Source organism: Brachyistius frenatus, unplaced genomic scaffold (genome assembly GCF_029030835.1).
Source record: "Brachyistius frenatus isolate BFR_SWC_R1_liver_20210118 unplaced genomic scaffold, ASM2903083v1 Contig_46, whole genome shotgun sequence".
Classification (NCBI taxonomy): Eukaryota; Metazoa; Chordata; class Actinopteri; family Embiotocidae; genus Brachyistius; species Brachyistius frenatus.
The window spans coordinates 271,792-290,389 of NW_027210645.1; the positions used below are offsets into that span (position 1 = coordinate 271,792).

The 18,598-nt window shown below is 49.4% G+C and overlaps 1 protein-coding gene across 1 annotated transcript in view; it reads left to right on the forward strand.

The window, feature by feature from the left end:
* Window positions 1-18,371, forward strand: part of arid1ab (AT-rich interactive domain 1Ab) — a 57,803-nt gene extending 39,432 nt beyond the window's left edge. The window contains 17 exon segments of the mRNA XM_069703370.1: window positions 3,929-4,169; window positions 4,927-5,016; window positions 5,472-5,642; window positions 6,258-6,317; window positions 6,979-7,279; window positions 8,627-8,772; window positions 8,902-8,999; window positions 9,100-9,309; window positions 9,409-9,613; window positions 11,664-11,796; window positions 12,322-12,497; window positions 12,590-12,719; window positions 12,881-13,000; window positions 13,303-13,399; window positions 13,617-14,436; window positions 14,696-14,826; window positions 14,936-18,371. Coding sequence (XP_069559471.1) covers window positions 3,929-4,169; window positions 4,927-5,016; window positions 5,472-5,642; window positions 6,258-6,317; window positions 6,979-7,279; window positions 8,627-8,772; window positions 8,902-8,999; window positions 9,100-9,309; window positions 9,409-9,613; window positions 11,664-11,796; window positions 12,322-12,497; window positions 12,590-12,719; window positions 12,881-13,000; window positions 13,303-13,399; window positions 13,617-14,436; window positions 14,696-14,826; window positions 14,936-16,861 — 5,055 coding nt within the window. The 3' untranslated portion in view covers window positions 16,862-18,371.
* The last annotated feature ends 227 nt before the right edge of the window (window positions 18,372-18,598 follow it).

Below are 18,598 nucleotides of genomic sequence, written 5' to 3' on the forward strand. Positions count from 1 at the left end.
ATTGGCTACAGGTCGCCACATCCAAAGATGATAGAACACAGCGTGAATACAGTCCGTTCTTACTTTAACATGAAGATTATTCAGATGAATGAAGGGACCTTATCCAACAGTTTCTGCATTCACAGCTGTGTTGTTGACTTTGTGTCAACGTCTAAGTGCAGATCGTAATGAATCTATCAGGGTTTCACCGCCATTATAGCACGGAGCATTTTTCAGCCACGACAGCTTCACTATAAGCTTTGTTTTTCCAATGTTTGGTGATTTTTATGGCAGACACTGCATCTTAAAATCAACATTGGAAACAACAATTACATTTTTAACGTAACAAATGTGTTTTCTTCAAGTAAATAAATTCAACAGGCAGGTATCGAAAAATGGCCTTGATCAAAGTGGTAACATCTCAAATAACAGAGAGAGAAAAATATGTTTTGAGAAAAGAACCGATGAAATGTGTGTTCGAGCTTTGTTTACTTCGGCGCTTCAAATGATTCGATGTGAAATGGTTGGTCAGACAAATGGGTAGTTGTCATTTACAAGTTTAAGGCAATTCAAAGTGAGTTGCATAAAAATATTAAAGGCATCAAAACATCAAGCAAAAGAAACATGGCATGAAAACATTTAAAACGGCGATTAAAACGTTCAAAGAAACAAAAACAAGCTAAAATAGCATGATGCATTTATAAAATAAAAGGATGACATTTGCAGTGTAAAATATCAAATACAGAAATAGGTTGCAGTGCAAGAAATTAATCAAGATCCTCAAATCTGGTTCAATGAAGCAGAAAAGAACAGAAAAGTCTTCAAGCTTGAAGGTAACAATTCAAAATGACATGAAAAACTAACCACCACGACGACAGCAGTGAAAAACATGAAAAACCCTGAGTATATTTTATTGATTTGGAAAACAGCTATCAGAGTTCATCCCCGGCAACCGCAGAAATCTACTGTCTTTGTCTTTCCTTCGGAGCTTCAGTAAATGCAATGGTCTTCCAGGTGACGTGTCCCGTCTAATGATCACTTTAAATGTCCACCTGAGCAGCAGTCTCTGTGAACATATGTGCGTTTGTCGTTGCTTATTGTCTGAGGTGTTTGTGCCACGCATACCTGGGCTTTGAAAAGAGGTGCAGACCTCGTGTTCAACACCTGAGTGAGTTGAGACCTCGCTGCAGGTCGACTGTTCTGACTGAAAATAGTCTCAAAATACAAATATCTGCATTTCATTAAGATGTGATCATAAAGAGAAGCGATGAAGGCCGTTACTTCTCTCATTTTACTCGTCTCTTGTAGATTTCTGAACTCGGCTCCTCGTTCTGTGTGTAAACACCCCCGAGCCGGCCGGAGGACCCCGTGTCCCACGTTTACCGCCTGGTTGTTTTTAAAGAATGTATCCTGCCGTGTTCGTGCTCTCTTAGTGGCTTCGTTCATTTCATGGCTGCCCCGTGTACGTCTCCTACAGCCGTACACAGTAACACGGTGACCTCTGACCTTTCAGTGTTTCTCTCCAGTGAGCTCTGGAGCTTAGAGCTGCAGCAGAGGTGGTGGTCAGCCACTGAGCCCTCCGTCAGGTGACCGGTCTTGTGATGTCTGCTCAGAAGTGGGGCGGTGCTAGCCGGGGAAAAAGTGTGTGTGTGTGTGTGTGTGTGTGTGTGTGTGTGTGTGTGTGTGTGTGTGTGTGTGTGTGTGTGTGTGTGTGTGTGTGTGTGTGTGTCAGTCAGCTGACGAGGCTGGCTGCCGGAGAAAAGGATCCCGCCACGGTTGTTGAAGCGAGGAATGTCACGCTGTTTGAACTCTGCTCTCGTTTCCAGAGCATTAAGATCTCGGTGCTCCGTGTCTCGTTCTGACCCGTTTTCTTCCATCTGTGAACATTAATTGGGCTTCAGCCAGCTGTGGAGCGTGACGCACCTCCTGCTCCGTCCTGCGCGGTTCTGGATCCGCCACGTCCCGCCTGTACGGGGTCGGGAGAGGAGGCCTGGGTTTGTGCCGTCACCGGAGCGAGCGAGAGAGGAAGAGACGGAGGCAGGGCAGAGGGAACACGGTGAGGAGGAGGAAGAGGAGGAGGGGATTCTGAATCAGCGTTCTCCTCCTGTCACTCCCTCTGGGGTTCCTCCATCAGGTCACATCCCAAAAATAGCAACGGGCGCCGTTTCAAGTGCAAAACCGCCGGCTTCGGGGCTGCAGCCAGCCTGTGAGTGTGAGATTTCTATGGGAATAGTTGGCCACCTTCCAATGAGAGCTCTTTTTTTTTTTTTTCTTCTCCTCCCTCCTATTTTTTTTTTCCCTCCTCCGATGTGACTGGCAGATGAGCTTGCATTTCTGAGCTGGAGCACATGGGCTCCATGTGAGTGGCCAGTGTGTAAACATTCACCTTCCCACAAACATAATCATCGCCGGCTGCCTCCCCACCTTCCTGCCTGTCTTTGTGTCGCAGCCAGCGAGGCTCAGTAACAACACCACATGGCACTAGAGCCGGTGCCCAGCACCAATTATTTTAACTGCCTCCTGAGATGACTCGCTTCAAATGCTTCTTTTTTTTTTCTGCCCCACTTTCTCTTTGCAAGTCACACAAACAGAGTTCTCTGTGCCAAGATGGATCGTTATCAGCATTATGGGAGTGATGTGGAGTATTTTTAAAGAAGTCGCTGTAACCGGATGTATATTTGTGCTCTAACAAGGCTGGTCGGCCTGCAGGAGAGAATAACAGACACACCCCGGTGAGGGCAAAGATCGCTGTAACGCATCAGTGACTGTTTGGATTTCCACTCACTTGGTTTTGACTTTGACACGACTGTCTGAGACAGAAAGCTCTTACTCTCCTCATGCAACGATGTGCAGGAGGAAAAAAATAAGAAGCCTGAATCCATTTATTTCTTCCACTTATTTTATCCTGAATGTGATTCACATTCCTCCAAACGCAGCTGCTTTCTTCACCGGCTTTTCACATTTTAGAACTCTGAGCTCACCGGGGATTATTTACATCCCTACACACACACACACACACACACACACACACACACACACACACACACACACACACACACACACACACACACACACACACACACACACACGCATACTGATTTGTCTCTGATATCATTTTTTACACCTGATTTCCTTCCTTTCATCAGAAGCTCACCTTCTGTAGACGTTCCAGAGTATTGTTTGATGGATGGCTCTTGCCTTATAAATGTTTTCAAAACGGTTTCAATCAGAACTGCTGAAATTGTGCATCAAATAACAATTTAGAATTAGTGTTTGGGCTTTGTGGATTTGTGATGAAAGAATGTGCCAAGAACCATAAAAATATTAACATCTTTGGCTAATTAGATGGTTTCTTCTCTTCTGGCTCCGCTTGGCTATCGTTTCCACTGCGATGGCGGCAGTTCGTGAACCCGGTTAGCATTAAGGTTTGCTCAGACCACTCTGAAAGGCGGACCAATCAGGGACCTGTGGGTGTGGCTAAGTGCGACTAGGTTGAAGTAGTTCCAACAATGGTAGCGGTGGTCGAGTTTCAGTGCACAACATACAGTATTCGGTGGTCAGTGCTGATTGGTTAAAGGCTACTCTAGTAATTTAAATATTAGCCTGATGTCTACTACCCATTAGGACCAGAAACAATCCTCCAAAGAGCGTGTCCAGGTCCATATATTCACACAGGGGATTTCAGTTTGACAATACCAGGCGAGGTTTTCCTCATGAAGAAAGAAGAAATGAACTCGGTAATATTCAAAGCCATCAGTTTAGTCCAGGGGTCTCCAACCTTTTTTTCCTCTGAGAGCTATTTTGACAAAATGAGCATTTATTTACTTACCTGAGACGACACGTTACTCATTTAGAAGCAAAATCCACAAATGAAACCCGCAAATATGCTTCTTTCTTTTCCCATAAAAACCCGTCACTCACCTGCGTCATGTTGTGCTTCTTCTTGCAGGACCTGTCCGGCTCCATCGACGACCTGCCCACCGGTACGGAGGGCGCCCTGAGCCCGGGCGTCAGCACCTCGGGGGTGTCCAGCAGTCAGGGCGAGCAGAGCAACCCGGCGCAGTCTCCCTTCTCCCCGCACACTTCGCCCCACCTGCCGGGCATCCGCGGGCCCTCGCCATCACCCGTGGGCTCCCCGGCCAGCGTCACCCCTTCACGCACCGGCCCTCTCTCCCCCGCTGCTGTGCCAGGTAAACAGTCCTGTTAGAGGTATACGTCCCCAAACTGGCCTACTTCATCATATGTAAGATTTTTTTTCAGTTATACATTGAAATATTTAGTCACACAAAAAAAAAAAACAGTTGGCAACTTAGATTTTTTTTTTTTCAGGTGTTCAATTTAAATAGAATTGAAAGGGTCTCAAGTTTATTTTCTAAAATGCAGGAAAAAAATTAACATAAATAACAAACAAGAAGATAAACAAAAGAAAAAGTTTATGAATTTTGAAGGGAGGAAAAAAGGTTGCTGAATATTTACAGGAAAATAGCCCAAAATATTTGACATTATAAAACAACTGAAAGAAATCTGAGGCTGCATCATTTTAGAAAAATATTTGCTAACAAATTCTAAACAACAAAAGTAATTTCAACCCTCTTTGTCGTCTCGTCTTCGGTATACTGAGCCGGATGGCCGTCTGACACGTTGAGTGAACCAACAGGAGACAGATTTAGAGTTTTAATTCCAAACTCAATACAACAGATCACATTTGTAATTCATGAAGCCACTTGCCAGACGGGAACATTAAGTTTCTCCTAACGTGATGCGAGTAAACCATCCGGCGGCAGAGAAGTGTAAGAGGCAGCCAAACAGGACACTGTCATAGTCCTTGTTTTATTATCTTGGATGTGATTGGCTGGCGCTCGTTTTCAGGTCAGCATGTTAAAGTTTAAGAACAAGTAGAGGTTGTAAATAACAACGGCCTCCCTGATCCTCTGCGTGTCACTGCAGGTAATCAGATGCCGCCGCGGCCGCCCAGCGTCCAGTCGGACAGCATCATGCACTCTTCCATGAACCAGTCAGCCATGGGCCAGGACAGGGGTGAGTGCAGAGGCAGCTCGCTCCTTAACAAACTCCTCTTCTCCTCAGTGGCCGGCAGCACCGCGCTCCACGTCCTCAGCAGCTTTCAAGTGTGATTGTTTGCATTTGTATGCGTTCCTCCCCGCTGTAAACGCTCCCCCAGGCTGCACCTTTAAATAAGAATGTGTTTGTAGTCTGCTCGGCAGGTCAAATGAAGGGAGCAGCAGACAGACGTGCTGTGCTGCTGTGCACTTGTAAGGAAGTAAAGAGCGAATTTCTTAACACAGGGACATAATGTGTTATGTAAGCCAACGTTTAACAGATGCACAGTTGTTGTTGTTGTTTTTCACGAGGTGTTTTACAAATGATGAAATATGCATCGAATGTTTACTACTGTTATTGTTACTTTGTTGTTACAACGACAAAAACCCTTCCAGTGTGCATCTTGACTGACGTTCCCTCCCGTTCGCCTCCAGTGTACATGCGTAACCCTCAGATGCCTCCTTACGGGTCCCCTGGACAACCTGGCTCCGCCTTATCTCCACGCCAGTCTTCGGGAGGCCAGATGCATGGTGGGATGGGACCTTATCCCCAGAACAATACCATGGGAAACTACGGCCCTCAGGGGGCCCAGTACGGCCCACAAGGTGAGGCATCAGGGTGGAAGTGTTGCGTTATTATTGTTATTAAAGGGCCGTCAACGCTGGTTAACAACCGAGCCCCACTGGTGTATCGGCTGGCCGATATTGGGCAATCACAGTTGGGTTATTATCGCGTATCATGTATATTTTGACCGATGTTTTACAGAACAGAACGTTGTAAAGGATGGTTAGGAGTTTATAAGGGAGTTATATATCATTTTTAAACTCCCAGTGAAGTGTACCGTTTGTTTTTGTTTGTTTACTGAGTGTGGATGATAAACTGTAAAATATCTGCCTTCTCTACAAATCTTTGCTCCAAGTGTCATAAATTGTTTAATAACCACATTTCAGGGATCGTTGGAAAGAAATGTGTGGTCATATATACTGTTTGTACCGAATCTCAGCCATGTATAAATTCAGTCTTCCCCCTTTGTGAAAGAGACCAAATGTGATCGCGCTCATAGAACTGCTGTTACGTCCAGTAACTACCATGTTATTTACTTTGTTCCTGTGCACCCTTTTTATTTTCAGCTAAGTGTGAGAGTCGCTAATGCATTTTTGTGTCACTAAAGATTGTGCTGATTTGTCTGTTTCTCTGCTGCGTGTCTCTGTTTCATTAAGGGCGGGGCTTTGACTCGGCTCACACTGACACGCACGCAGCAGAACAGAAGGTGGACACAGGTGAACATTACTTGAGTTGATGATGACTACACTTGTTATGTGACTGTGAAAAAAAAGCGCCAGGCTGTCTGCCCCGGGGAAACGCACAATATCACAATGTTTTTACTCTTAATATCGATATCGGCCATAAAAATCTAGTATCTTTCTAGTAGTATTAACAAACTATTATGGGAGAAATGAGAGTGCAGAGATGAGTGCTGCTCTCTGCTTTGTCATATCATACCATTTTTTTTGTTTTTTTTTTTGAAATCCTAAAAATATTATGAATGAGCTTACAGTTGTCGTCCCGCGACCATCACAGTTTCGAAGATAACCCAGATTCTGAAAGCGGCTTTGAAGTTTCCCTCTCACTTCATATATTTATGAAATTATATCACTTCACTTTGAAGTCTCAGATGGTTTCTGTGGGCTTTGAAGAAGTTGTGCTATGAGTCATAGCAGCGAGCAGCGGGGGCCAGATAAAGGCCGCTTCATCAGGCTGCTTGTCAGAACAGGCAGCAGCAGCGGAGGTAAATTTAGAGCCGGACTGGTGCGACTCTGAATCTCGTCAGGCAGCTTTCTCTGTTTCTCTCACAGCCGGATGGTGTGAAGCACTGTGAGGGAAAGCATCCTCATATCGTCATAAGACTTGAGCCTAAATGTCCATCTGTGACTCTTGCAGGTTATCCCAGGCAGCCCGGCTACACGGGGATGCCCAACGCCAACTACCCCAGCGGCCCCGGCATGGGAGGCTCCATGAACCCCATGCCCGGTCAGGGCAGCGGGGCTCCGTACGGAGGCATGCCTCCTGGCAGGATAGTTCCCGGGCAGATGGCTGTCCGGCCCTACGGCCCCGGCATGGCCTCCAACATGGCCGGCATGCCTCCTCAGGTGGCCTCCGGCATGTGCCCCCCTCCGGGCATGAACAGGAAGGACGGTGGCCCCTCCATGCACCACGGACCCACAAACTCCATACACAACAGGTGGGTACTGCTGCAGTGTCTAAATGAGACCCGAGGGAGCAGTAGACCGTCGAGGGTCCAGTCCCGACAGGAAATCTTGCGATCGCAATAATACACTCAAATTTAATCAATCTTCACAATATTTGGAGGAGCTCTTTTTAAAAAAATTTTTAATTCCTGCAATTTTTCTGCAACAAAATGTTGTCAGCAGAAATTGTGCTGAAAGTATTACGGCATAAAGTAAGTCCTTTCAAACAAAACTCCCTTAATTAACAAAAATAAATCCTCATTTGCCATCAGAAAGGCTCCGCTCCTGTTTTCATCACCAAATAAAACCAGAACGTCGGGGTTTGCGGTAAATGTGGCCTTCACAATAAAATTTTGTAATCAAATGCTTTTTATCGATGGAAGTGATTACATACTGCTGTATGCACAAAACATTTTATACAGACATCAACTTGTAAGAGACTGCAGTTTGTTTGTGTGCATACAGTAGGCCTGTGTTCACGTAACATGATTTAAACAACATCTACAGCTCTTATTTTGACAGCAGATGAAGCCTTCGTTTTCTATATTGCAGTCACAGACTTTCTGTTCTGTAAAGTTGTGTCACTTTCAAGATTTCTTTTGTAACTTTTAGCTACATGGTTCTCTAAGTTTAAATAGATAAAAATGATAAGATCAAAAGTATTTCTGTGACGGGCAGCATGATTATTATCACAGGAAGTGATTACATATTTATTCCTTTATCAGGTAGTGTTAAAAAAATGTTGTTTGCATTTTTATTTCTTGATTTTTTTCAAATTCCCGCAATTTTACGCAAGAAAACTCACTTGCAACTCTGCAAATTACATCGCAATTTCATAAAACAATTTGCCGCAAAATCAAATATTTTTGATGTCAACGATCACAAAAAAAAAAAAAAACCCTCTGTGAAGTCCTGGAGGGTCTGGAGTGTCAGCACAACCCAGTACATTAAGAGCTTCTCCTCTTTTCGCTGACTGTGTCCTTGCTTGTATCAGCCGGTGGTGTGACCATGAAAAATGATTGGGTGCTTCCCACGTGCCAGCCGGTCTGCTGGCTGGGTGTTTTTGGTGCCTGAGCTGCAGAGTTAGTGGCAGTAGACCAAACACTTAACTTTGGGAGAAAAAAAAACCACAAACATGTAGAGAATGAGAGGAGATGGTCTCTCATTCCTCCCATGTCAGGATGCCAGCTCAGCCTACGGAGCGCCACTCGTGGGCTTCGCACTAATCACACGACGTGCAGAGTTTCCTGCAAAATAATCAGAGCGAGAATGAATGCAAGAAGTTTTATTTCTCAGGGTTTCTTTACGACTATGATGCACTTTTATCGTCTCGTCTCCAGGCCGCCCGGCTACCCGAACATGTCCCAGGGCATGATGGGAACAGGCTCTCCGTACGGCCCAGGCATGAACAGCATGCACGGTATGATGAACCAGGGAGGGCCCGGGCCTTATCCGATGGGAGCGAGCATGCCCAACAACACCCCTGGTGAGTATGAGATCCACTGCAGCCCAAATTAGCTGCTTGTTGTACAACTGTCGGCCTGCAAGTTTAGTCCATAAAATGCTTTTATAGACTTGTAATCTTTTATTTTTATGCCCTCCTATTAACACCAAGGAATGGCTCCCAGTTCGGAGTTTGGCATGGAGAAGATGACCCCGGCCCCGAAAATGAACAACAAAGTGGAAGGGACTCCCAAGCCGGAGTCTAAAAAGGTAAAAAGTCAACAAGATTACAGTCTTGTTCCTCATTTAATGTTTTTTTTTTTCTTTCTTTTCCCCAATCTCACGATTTTCCTACATTATCGTCTTACAGAAGTCAAGCTCTTCCACCACCACTAATGAGAAGATCACTCGTCTGTACGAGCTCGGCCCGGAGCCAGAGAGGAAGATGTGGGTGGACCGGTACCTGGCCTTCGCCGAGGAGAAGGCCATGGGCATGAACAACCTGCCCGCCGTGGGCCGCAAGCCTCTCGACCTCTTCAGGCTCTACGTGTCCGTCAAAGAGATCGGCGGCCTCACGCAGGTACGTCCGGATACGTCACCTGAATCTGACGCCTTTTCTACTTGCTCCCGTGTGCATCTCTCTGAGCCTCCTCCTTCCTTTTTTGTTTTCGCCCACCAGGTGAACAAGAACAAGAAGTGGCGGGAGCTGGCCACCAACCTGAACGTGGGCACGTCGAGCAGCGCCGCCAGCTCGCTCAAGAAACAGTACATCCAGTGTTTGTACGCCTTCGAGTGCAAGATCGAGCGCGGCGAGGACCCGCCTCCGGACTTCTTCAACACGGACACCAAAAAGAACCAGCCCAAGATCCAGCCGCCGAGCCCAGGTGAGCGCCGCCCCGCGCCACCTGCTCGCCGCTTGTTTCCCCCTTTCTGATTTAAACTGCTCTCCAATGAGTGGAGCCTTATTTTCCGTTTTCCCTCTTCTCCCTTGGGTGCGGTGTGGACTCCGTGCAATTCATCACATCCTCGCTGCTCTGTTTGCTTCACATCATCTGCCTATAAACTAGTGTGTTTTATTGTAGCCCATTAATTGCGGCGTTAAAAGCCGATCGCGGACCGTCGTTTGTCACCTTCTGTAGGAGCTGCCGTCCTGCATAAATCACAGCGTGTATCGGGGGAAACGAACGTAGCTGTAAGTCACAGAAGTACGGCGCTTCCTCCGGACAGTTCCATGCACTCAGGGACAGAGAGGGGGGACGGGGAGGGGGAAGTTACTCCCTGGCATTTGCACAGCACATGACAAAAAGACTTGTCCTTTCAGACTCCCATCTTTTTTCTCTCTTTTTTTTTTTTTTTTTTTTTTGGTGCTTGCAGCGACGCCGCCAGCATGCCGAAATCATTCAATGGACTCTGATTGTCGGGTAAAAGTCGGCGTATAAACTGACAAGTCAGGATCACGTTGTCGCTCGTTGTTTGTTTGTTTTTTTTGGAGGGAACTGCCAGGAAGCAAACCGCACCAGGAGCGACCACGTGGCGCTTTTTCAGTCTGGCCCGAGACCCAGGCTGTCAGACACGGGGCACTGAGTCAGCGCCGGGGTGTTGTTACAGGAGACATCAGGGTGCTTGTCAGCTGGCATCAGCCCCTCTAGTTAGTACAGAGGAAGAGCCGGGGTGGGTGGGGGGTGCGGGGTGGGGGAGGGGGTGGGGGGCACGAGGTGATTTGGCGATAGCGATGCTCCGTCAGCGGCGTGTCCTCGCTGCCTGGTTGCCTGGCCCAGGGCTACAGCGGCACGGCAACGCTCCCTGGAGATTAGTGCTGAGCCAGAAATGATGAATGGGGGGTGGGGGGGGGATGTGTGTAAAAGTCACACGATTCTCTCTCTCTCTCTCTCTCTCTCTCTGAATACCATGCTATATTTTTTTTCCATCCTTACGAGATCCTCCCCCTCCTCCTCCTCCCTTCATCTTTAGCAGAGGGAAATCCCTGCCCAGGGGGAGGGGGGAGGGAGGGGAGCCAGTTAATGTCTGTGTGTGTGTGAGAGTGAAAGAAGCGAGAGGGTGATGTGAGAAAATGTGAATAACTGTGACCTGCCGGTGACCCCGCTGTTGTGTGTGTGTGTGTGTGTGTGTGTGTGTGTGTGTGTGTGTGTGTGTGTGTGTGTGTGTGTGTGTGTGTGTGTGTGTGTGTGTGTGTGTGTGTGTGTGTGTGTGTGTGTGTGCGTGTGCGTGCGTGCGGCAGTTTAATGAATGGGAACCTGTGACTCATCAGACTGGCGTGTTAATAGTGAGAAGTCCTGAGCTGTTATAAGTTAAGGATGAGCGCTACTATGACACAAACACACACACACACACACACACACACACACACACACACACACACACACACACACACACACACACACACACACACACACACACACGTGCATAATACACAACAAAAACAAACTATCACTCACTCGCGTGCACACGTACGTCGCTGGCTGTCTCCCGTCTCTGCAGGCCAGGCTGTAATCTGTCAGAGTCGGTGGGTTTAGATCATTGTTTCCTGGTGACTCCCGGAGCCCAGCGGTGGTGGTGGTGGTGGGGGGGGGGGGGGGTGTCCTGGCATGCTGCAATGAGCTCGAGGATTCACAATTTTTTTTGCTGGCTGTGCACTCAAAAAGCCAGTCAGCTTGACACAAACTGTTCCCTCGGTGCTGCGCTCGGGAATGTCTTAATGGGATTTTGGGATCGCCAAAAGCAGCGTGTTCCTCAACACCCCCCCTCCCCCCCTGCAACCCCCCCCCCCCCCCCAGCAGTGCTCGGCCTCATCATCCCGCCTCACTACCGACGATCAACTCTCACCTTTATTCCTCTCTTCGCAATCAGATGGCTCGATTGTTGTGTTGCCGCCATCGGCTCTCACCGTGTGTCTCCGTTGGTGTTGTTTTGCAGCTGGATCCGGATCCCTGCAAGGACCCCAGACTCCACAGTCCACCAGTAGTTCGATGGCAGAGGGGGGAGACCTGAAGCCCCCCACCCCGGCCTCCACCCCGCACACGCAAATGCCTCCAATGCCCGGCGTCAGGTACGACTTTCAGAAAGCCTCAGCATCGTGTTTCTGTGGCGGTCGTAGTATCAGGAGTCCTCACGATAAACTGAAACCGGATCATCGCAGCAAGAAATATGATCCAGCAAACAGGAAGATGTGCTTTTAAGTTCTGTAATGATGAGTCGTGTTCGGATGTACACACAACCGCCCGACTGGACACCAGTTCAACACTCGTTGTACATGGACACAGTTTTTAAAATGCTGCAATGGATTGATGCAAAACGACACTTGATAATCATTTTATTTTGAAAACAAAACTGTTGCATCTGATATAAATATTTAAATGTTTTAAGTTTCCATGGTTTTTAGAGGGTCTGTCATGTCTTGAACTCAGGATGCTTCATGCGTTTTGGGTGCCAAGGCCTAATTAGTAGAGGCAAGACACCAAAACATTCAAAGTCAGAAAACATGTAGGAGGCCCCAATAGATTCTAATTAAAAAAAATAATATTTTAAAAAGAGAAAATCACATTTGACTAACAAGCCACCTGCTCTCCTACAGGAGTAGTGTTAATCTGCAGGACCCCTTCGCCGATGGCGGAGACCCAGCCTTCTCCAGAAGGAACGCCATGACTCCCAACTCTCAGGGCTTCCAGCCCGGGATGGGCGGCCCGGAGATGATGGGGCGGATGGGTCCCTACGAGGCCTCCAAGGACCCCTTCGGAGGCATGAGGAAAGGTGAGCGTCTGTCACAGCCACCAGATCAGATTCTGTAGGACTTCCGTTAGAGCTAAAACTGACAATACTCTGTTTATTTTGTGTTTTTTAAGCTGGAGAACAGTTCATGCCGCCGGGCCCCAACAGTGGAATGGCGGAGCAGTACAACAGAGGCCCACCGGGCCCAATGGCCAACATGCAGATGGGCCAGAGACAACAGTACCCATATGGATATGACCGAAGGTAAACATACATTATTCTCCAAGACGCTGAAATATCTTCAGAATTATGGCGAAACATAAATAAAGGCATGAGACTGGGGTCAGACGTGCACTATTTCAGCATCCTTACCTGTATCTGAATAAATCAAATCAGCTGACGATTGCTGTCGGTTGGGTTCACAGACAGGAGCCAGGTATGGGCCCTGACGGCACCATGGGACCAGGAGCTCCTCAGCCCAACATGATGCCTTCTGGAGCGGACACAGGGATGTACTCGCCGAGCCGTCCTCCACCACAGCAACGGTCAGTACCCTTCAGTACCTCTCAGTACTTCTCGGTACCCCTCAGTACTTCTCGGTACCCCTCAGTACCTCTCAGTACCCTTCAGTACCTCTCAGTACCCCTCAGTACCCATCAGTACCTCTCAGTACCTCTCAGTACCCCTCAGTACCTCTCAGGGCACGGACGGGTCTGTATTATCAGAGATGGGTGTTTGAAAGCATTTGACCAGTGAGATCATGATTCACTACAGATTTATTCTCAAAGTTGATAAAGTTTCACAGTGAAAGAAGTGTATTAATGTGAAGTTTTGTTGTTGTTTTCAGGCATGACTCTTATCCAAATCAGTACCCTGGCCAAGGAGCTCCCCCTGGTGGCCCGTACCCGAATCAACAGCCAGGAATGTTTCCACAGCAGCAACCGGTGAGAACATTTTGTTCAGCATTCAGAGTTCTCTCGACCAACGTCATTCCTCTTCTTTAACATCAAACTGATTAAATCCGCCTTTTATTGTATGTGTCTGAAGTAAATTTTCCCGATTGTGCTGCCTTCCAACCGAACAGACGCTTGAACTGTTCCTGAACTTACTGAAGGAAAATACTCGGTCGCTAACACGAAGCTGAATGTTGTCTGCCCTCAGAACTACAAGCGTCCTGTCGAGGGAGGGTACGGTCCTCCAGCCAAGCGCCATGAGGGAGAGATTTACAACGTTCCTTACAGCGGTCAGCAGCAGCCAGGACCGCAGCCCTCGGGGCCCCAGGGCCAGCAGGACATGTATAACCAGTACAACGCGTACCCTGGAGGGGACCGCAGACCACCAGGCCCACAGAACCAGTTCCCCTTCCCTTTTGGACGGGAGCGAGGGCCGTCGTCCGCCGGCCCCAATTCCCAGTCTCCTATGCCTCCCCAGATGATGGCCAGCCCCATGCCTTCGGGTCCCGACGGCCCCCAGGGCCCAATGTGGCAGGGCCGCAATGAGATGGGCTATCCCAACTATCCCAACCGACAGGGACCTCCTGTACCGGGCCAGGGTCCCGGCTACCACGGCATGAACCGCTCAGAGGAGATGATGCCATCAGACCAGCGCATGAACCACGAGGGGCCGTGGCCCGGACACGTCAACCAGCGGCAGCCGCCGTTCGGTCCCGCCGGGTCCGGACCGCCCATGACCAGACCCCTGCCCTCCACCTACCAGACTTCCCAGAACCACATTCCTCAGGTGTCGAGCCCAGCGCCCATGCCGCGTCCCATGGAAAGCAGGACGTCGCCCAGCAAGTCGCCCTACATGCATCCTGGCATCAAGGTGCAGAAAGCGGGCCCTCCAGTGCCCGCCTCCCACATCGGCCAGGCCCCCGTGCAGCAACCCATGATCCGGCGAGATGTGGCCTTCCCTCCGGGCTCCCTGGAGGCGTCCCAACCCCACCTCAAACCCCGCAGGCGGCTCACCGTCAAAGACATCGGTACGAAACTTTTACCTTCGTCCTCGGATCAATAAATTGTAGTCTGACAATCGACAGATGACAGATGACAGGTCAGCTGTTCGATTGTTCTCACCGTGCTTTCAGAAAGCTGCTTAAAGTCGTTTTTCAGACACTCGCTTGAGACTTAAACAAACTCCAAACACCGCTTGAGATCAGTGAAGCTCTGCCTGTTGTTTATAGCGGTAATAACTGATCCTGATCACTTTGGCTCCCATTTATTCTGTCTTTGTCTCCACAGGTACTCCTGAGGCTTGGAGAGTAATGATGTCACTAAAGTCAGGCCTGTTAGCTGAAAGCACCTGGGCCTTGGACACCATTAACATTTTACTGTACGACGACAATAGCATTACTACTTTCAACCTGTGCCAGGTGAGTTCAACCAACCCACTGCTGTCAGCACGTTTGCTCCTTGACTCGTCCGCTCTCGTGGTGTCGAGCGTTCAGGGCTGATCCTGTGATTTGCTCTTTGGTTTCGCAGCTACCTGGTTTCTTGGAGCTGGTGGTGGAGTACTTCAGACGCTGCCTCATTGAGATCTTCGGCATCTTGAAGGAGTACGAAGTAGGAGACCCCGGCCAGCGCACCCTAATAGACCCCAACGCAGCGGAGGACTCGGATGACGAAATCCCCATTCCTGAGGGCGAGGACATGGACACGGACGAGGAGGACGAAGAGGACGAAGAGGTAGAGGAAGCCAAGACCAATGCCGACACCTCCTCGCTGGTCCAGGTGAAAGTGGAGGAGGAGAGCTCCCAGAAAGATAAGTCTTCAGAGGATGAGGAAGAGGAGAAGGAAAGGGAGTCCTCTACCAAGGAAGCCAATAGCTCTACCTCAGGGTCCTCCCAGGACCCCAACCTCCACTCGGAAAAGCCCAAGCAGGCTAGCAAGTTTGATAAACTTCCCATCAAGGTGGTGCGGAAGAAGAACCCCTTCCTGTTGAACCACTTGTCCAAGCTGGGGCAGCGGCAGAGCTTCGACAGCGGCCTGATACACTGGAGCATCGGTGGTGGCGACACTACTGAGCACATCCAGACCCACTTCGAGAGCCGGATGGAGCTTCTCAAGCAGCGGAAACGCCCGCCAGCAGCCACCGAGAGCCGCAAGAAGGTCCAGGCGATCGGGACGGCCGCAGAAAACCAAGACAAATCCAAGTCCGGCGGGGAGGACAAGGCCCGACAGCAGCCGGCCCAGTCCTCTGAACCTCACAAGTCTCCGGCGGAGAAGACCCCGCCTCCTCCTCTTCCCATTGGCGCGCCAGTCACTGCCACCATCGACGATGTACTATCTGCCCGCCCGGGGTCGGTCACAGAGGAAGTGGTTCGCGGATGTGCTGAGGAGCAGAAGGAGAACGGCAAGTACCTGTTCAGCATCAACCCGGAGCTCCAGAGCCGCCGCAACATCAAGATCCTGGAAGACGAGCCTCACAGCAAGGACGAGACGCCGCTCAGCACCCTGTCGGACTGGCAGGACTCTCTAGCCCGGCGCTGCATCTGCGTTTCCAACATCGTGCGGAGCCTCTCCTTCGTCCCCGGCAACGACCTGGAGATGTCGAAACACCCGGGCCTCCTGCTGCTGCTGGGCCGCCTGGTGCTGCTCCACCACAGGCACCCCGAACGCAAACAGGCGCCGGTCACCTACGAGAAGGAGGAGGAGGAAGACGAGGGCGTGAGCTGCGAGAGAGACGAGTGGTGGTGGGACTGCCTCGAGGTGTTGAGGGAGAACTGCTTGGTCACTCTGGCCAACATCTCGGGCCAGCTGGACCTTTCTATCTACCCGGAGAGTATATGCCTGCCGCTGCTGGACGGCCTGCTCCACTGGGCCGTGTGCCCTTCGGCGGAGGCCCTGGACCCCTTCCCCACGCTGGGGCCGCACAGCTCCCTTTCGCCCCAGAGACTGGTCCTCGAGACCCTCAGCAAGCTCAGCATCCAGGACAACAATGTCGACCTCATTCTGGCAACGCCGCCCTTCAGCCGTCTGGAGAAGCTCTACGGCTCGCTGGTGCGCCTCGTCGGCGAGCGCAAGGTGGCCGTGTGCCGGGAAATGGCGGTCGTCCTGCTGGCTAACTTGGCCCAGGGCGACAGCCTGGCGGCGCGGGCCATCGCCGTGCAGAAAGCCAGCGTGGGGAACCTACTGGGCTTCCTGGAGGACAGCTTAGCGGCCACGCAGTACCAGCAGAGCCAGAGCTCCCTGCTACAAATGCAGGGCGGGCCCCAGTTTGAGCCCACGAGCGTGGACATGATGCGGCGGGCGGCGCGCGCCCTGCACGCCCTGGCGAAGGTAGAAGAAAACCACTCGGAGTTCACGTTGTACGAGTCGCGGCTACTGGACATCTCGGTGTCCCCACTTATGAACTCTCTGGTGTCCCAAGTAATCTGTGACGTACTGTTTCTGATTGGCCAGTCATGACAGCCGTGGGGAGGTTTCAGCTCTGCCTCTTTCCGTTCCCCCTCAACCTCCTTTTTTTTTGTGCGTGTGTGTGTGCGTGCGCATGTGTGTGTGTCTGTTGCGCGTGAGTGAAAAGAGCAAAAACTGACTGTCCTTTGTTTTTTGTTTTGTTTTTTTATTTATGCAAAATCACCTCGGATTCCACTGTCTTTCTACCCCTGCTTCTCACTAAAGGAAGGAATATCATGAAGTAGCTGTGGATTTTAAAAAGCGTCTGAAACGGAAAGATTCTGGCCGTTAACGAAGAGCAGATTGGGACCCAGGAATAGGACAGAGTGCGCTGCCCGGCGGAAAAGGACTTGTTTTTTAATGAAAAGAAAAAAAAATCTCCGGAGAAAAAAAAAACAAAAAAAAAAACAAAAAAAACTGTAACCAAAGTTGCTGTCTCGTTTACAGTGAGTTTGGGGGATACGTGCGCTCGCTCCCCCTCGCGGGGTCGGCGGGGGGAAGCGACGGCGCAGACTAAAACAATATTATGGTTCATGTTTGGAGGCGACATAGACTCACGGACTGTGGTGTGGTATAATTGCTGTAACTCTGGATGCTATATACTCAGCCCCACAGGAACCACACTATTGGCTGTGAACAGACATCTGTCATGGGAGGCCTGTGCAGTAGATTGTAGGACTTTTTTCTGTACTGTACACCTTAAAAAACTGTAAACATACTGTAATAATACTGTTTCACACTGAGATACGCTGGCTTGGCAGCAAACTGTAGTTTTTAAACAGTTTTAGTTAATGTCGAGAGAGAAAAACGGCTTTCCCCCCAAAGTATGGTGAACCTACAACACCCCGACCTCTTCTCTTTGTCCCTTGATTGTATGACTTGACCCTTATATTAAAAAGTCACCTCTTTAGGACTGGTCCTCAACTCTAGATGCAGTCCGAGCTGCAGTGTATATACGATGTTGTACATGAACACTTCTCTCTCTCTCGCTCTTTTTTCTCGACTTCTGTTGCTCTTCACCATTTTTAATCTTTGACGAGTTCCCCCCCCCTCCCCCAATCAAGTACGCCATGTGATTACTTGAGGCCCCGCCCCTTACCGTTAACCCCCCCCCCCCGTCTCCCTCCCTCCCCCCCCACCCCGTACCGCGCTCCGGGGTGGGTGTTTAGCTGCTGTCCAACGCCATCCCCAACAAACAACGACTTCAACTTTCAGTTCGTCTCTCCGGTCCGGGTGTAGAGAATATTCACAGAAAAAAAAATCACGGTTTCCATTTTGAGCTCCTTCATAAATGACAAACTAGAACTTGATGAAGAAACCAGTTTAATTTTGTTTATTTTGTTTTTTTTTTTTTTTTCCAGTGATGCGGATTCTGCATATTTGTATTTCAGATGATGTAGCTAAAAACTTGATGTAAATTCCTCTTTTTTCCTTTTTTTTGGCTTAATGAATATCATTTATTCAGTATGAAATCTTTATACTATATGTTCCACGTGTTAAGAATAAATGTACATTAAATCTTCGTAAGACGTTTGCTGTGGATTTATTTACTGGTCCCCGTCCGGTCGAGGAGGCGGTGGATGCAGCGTGGAGTCGTTGGTACGGAGGCGCTGGGATGTTCCCGCCCAACGTTTATTTCACGTGACGCTGCGCGTCGACTTCTGAGACCGAGGAAACGTCGTCGTGCCGACAAAAAGCGGCGGGTTTCATTTGGATGGTGGAAAATTAGAAGAAGAAAAACTGCGTGTT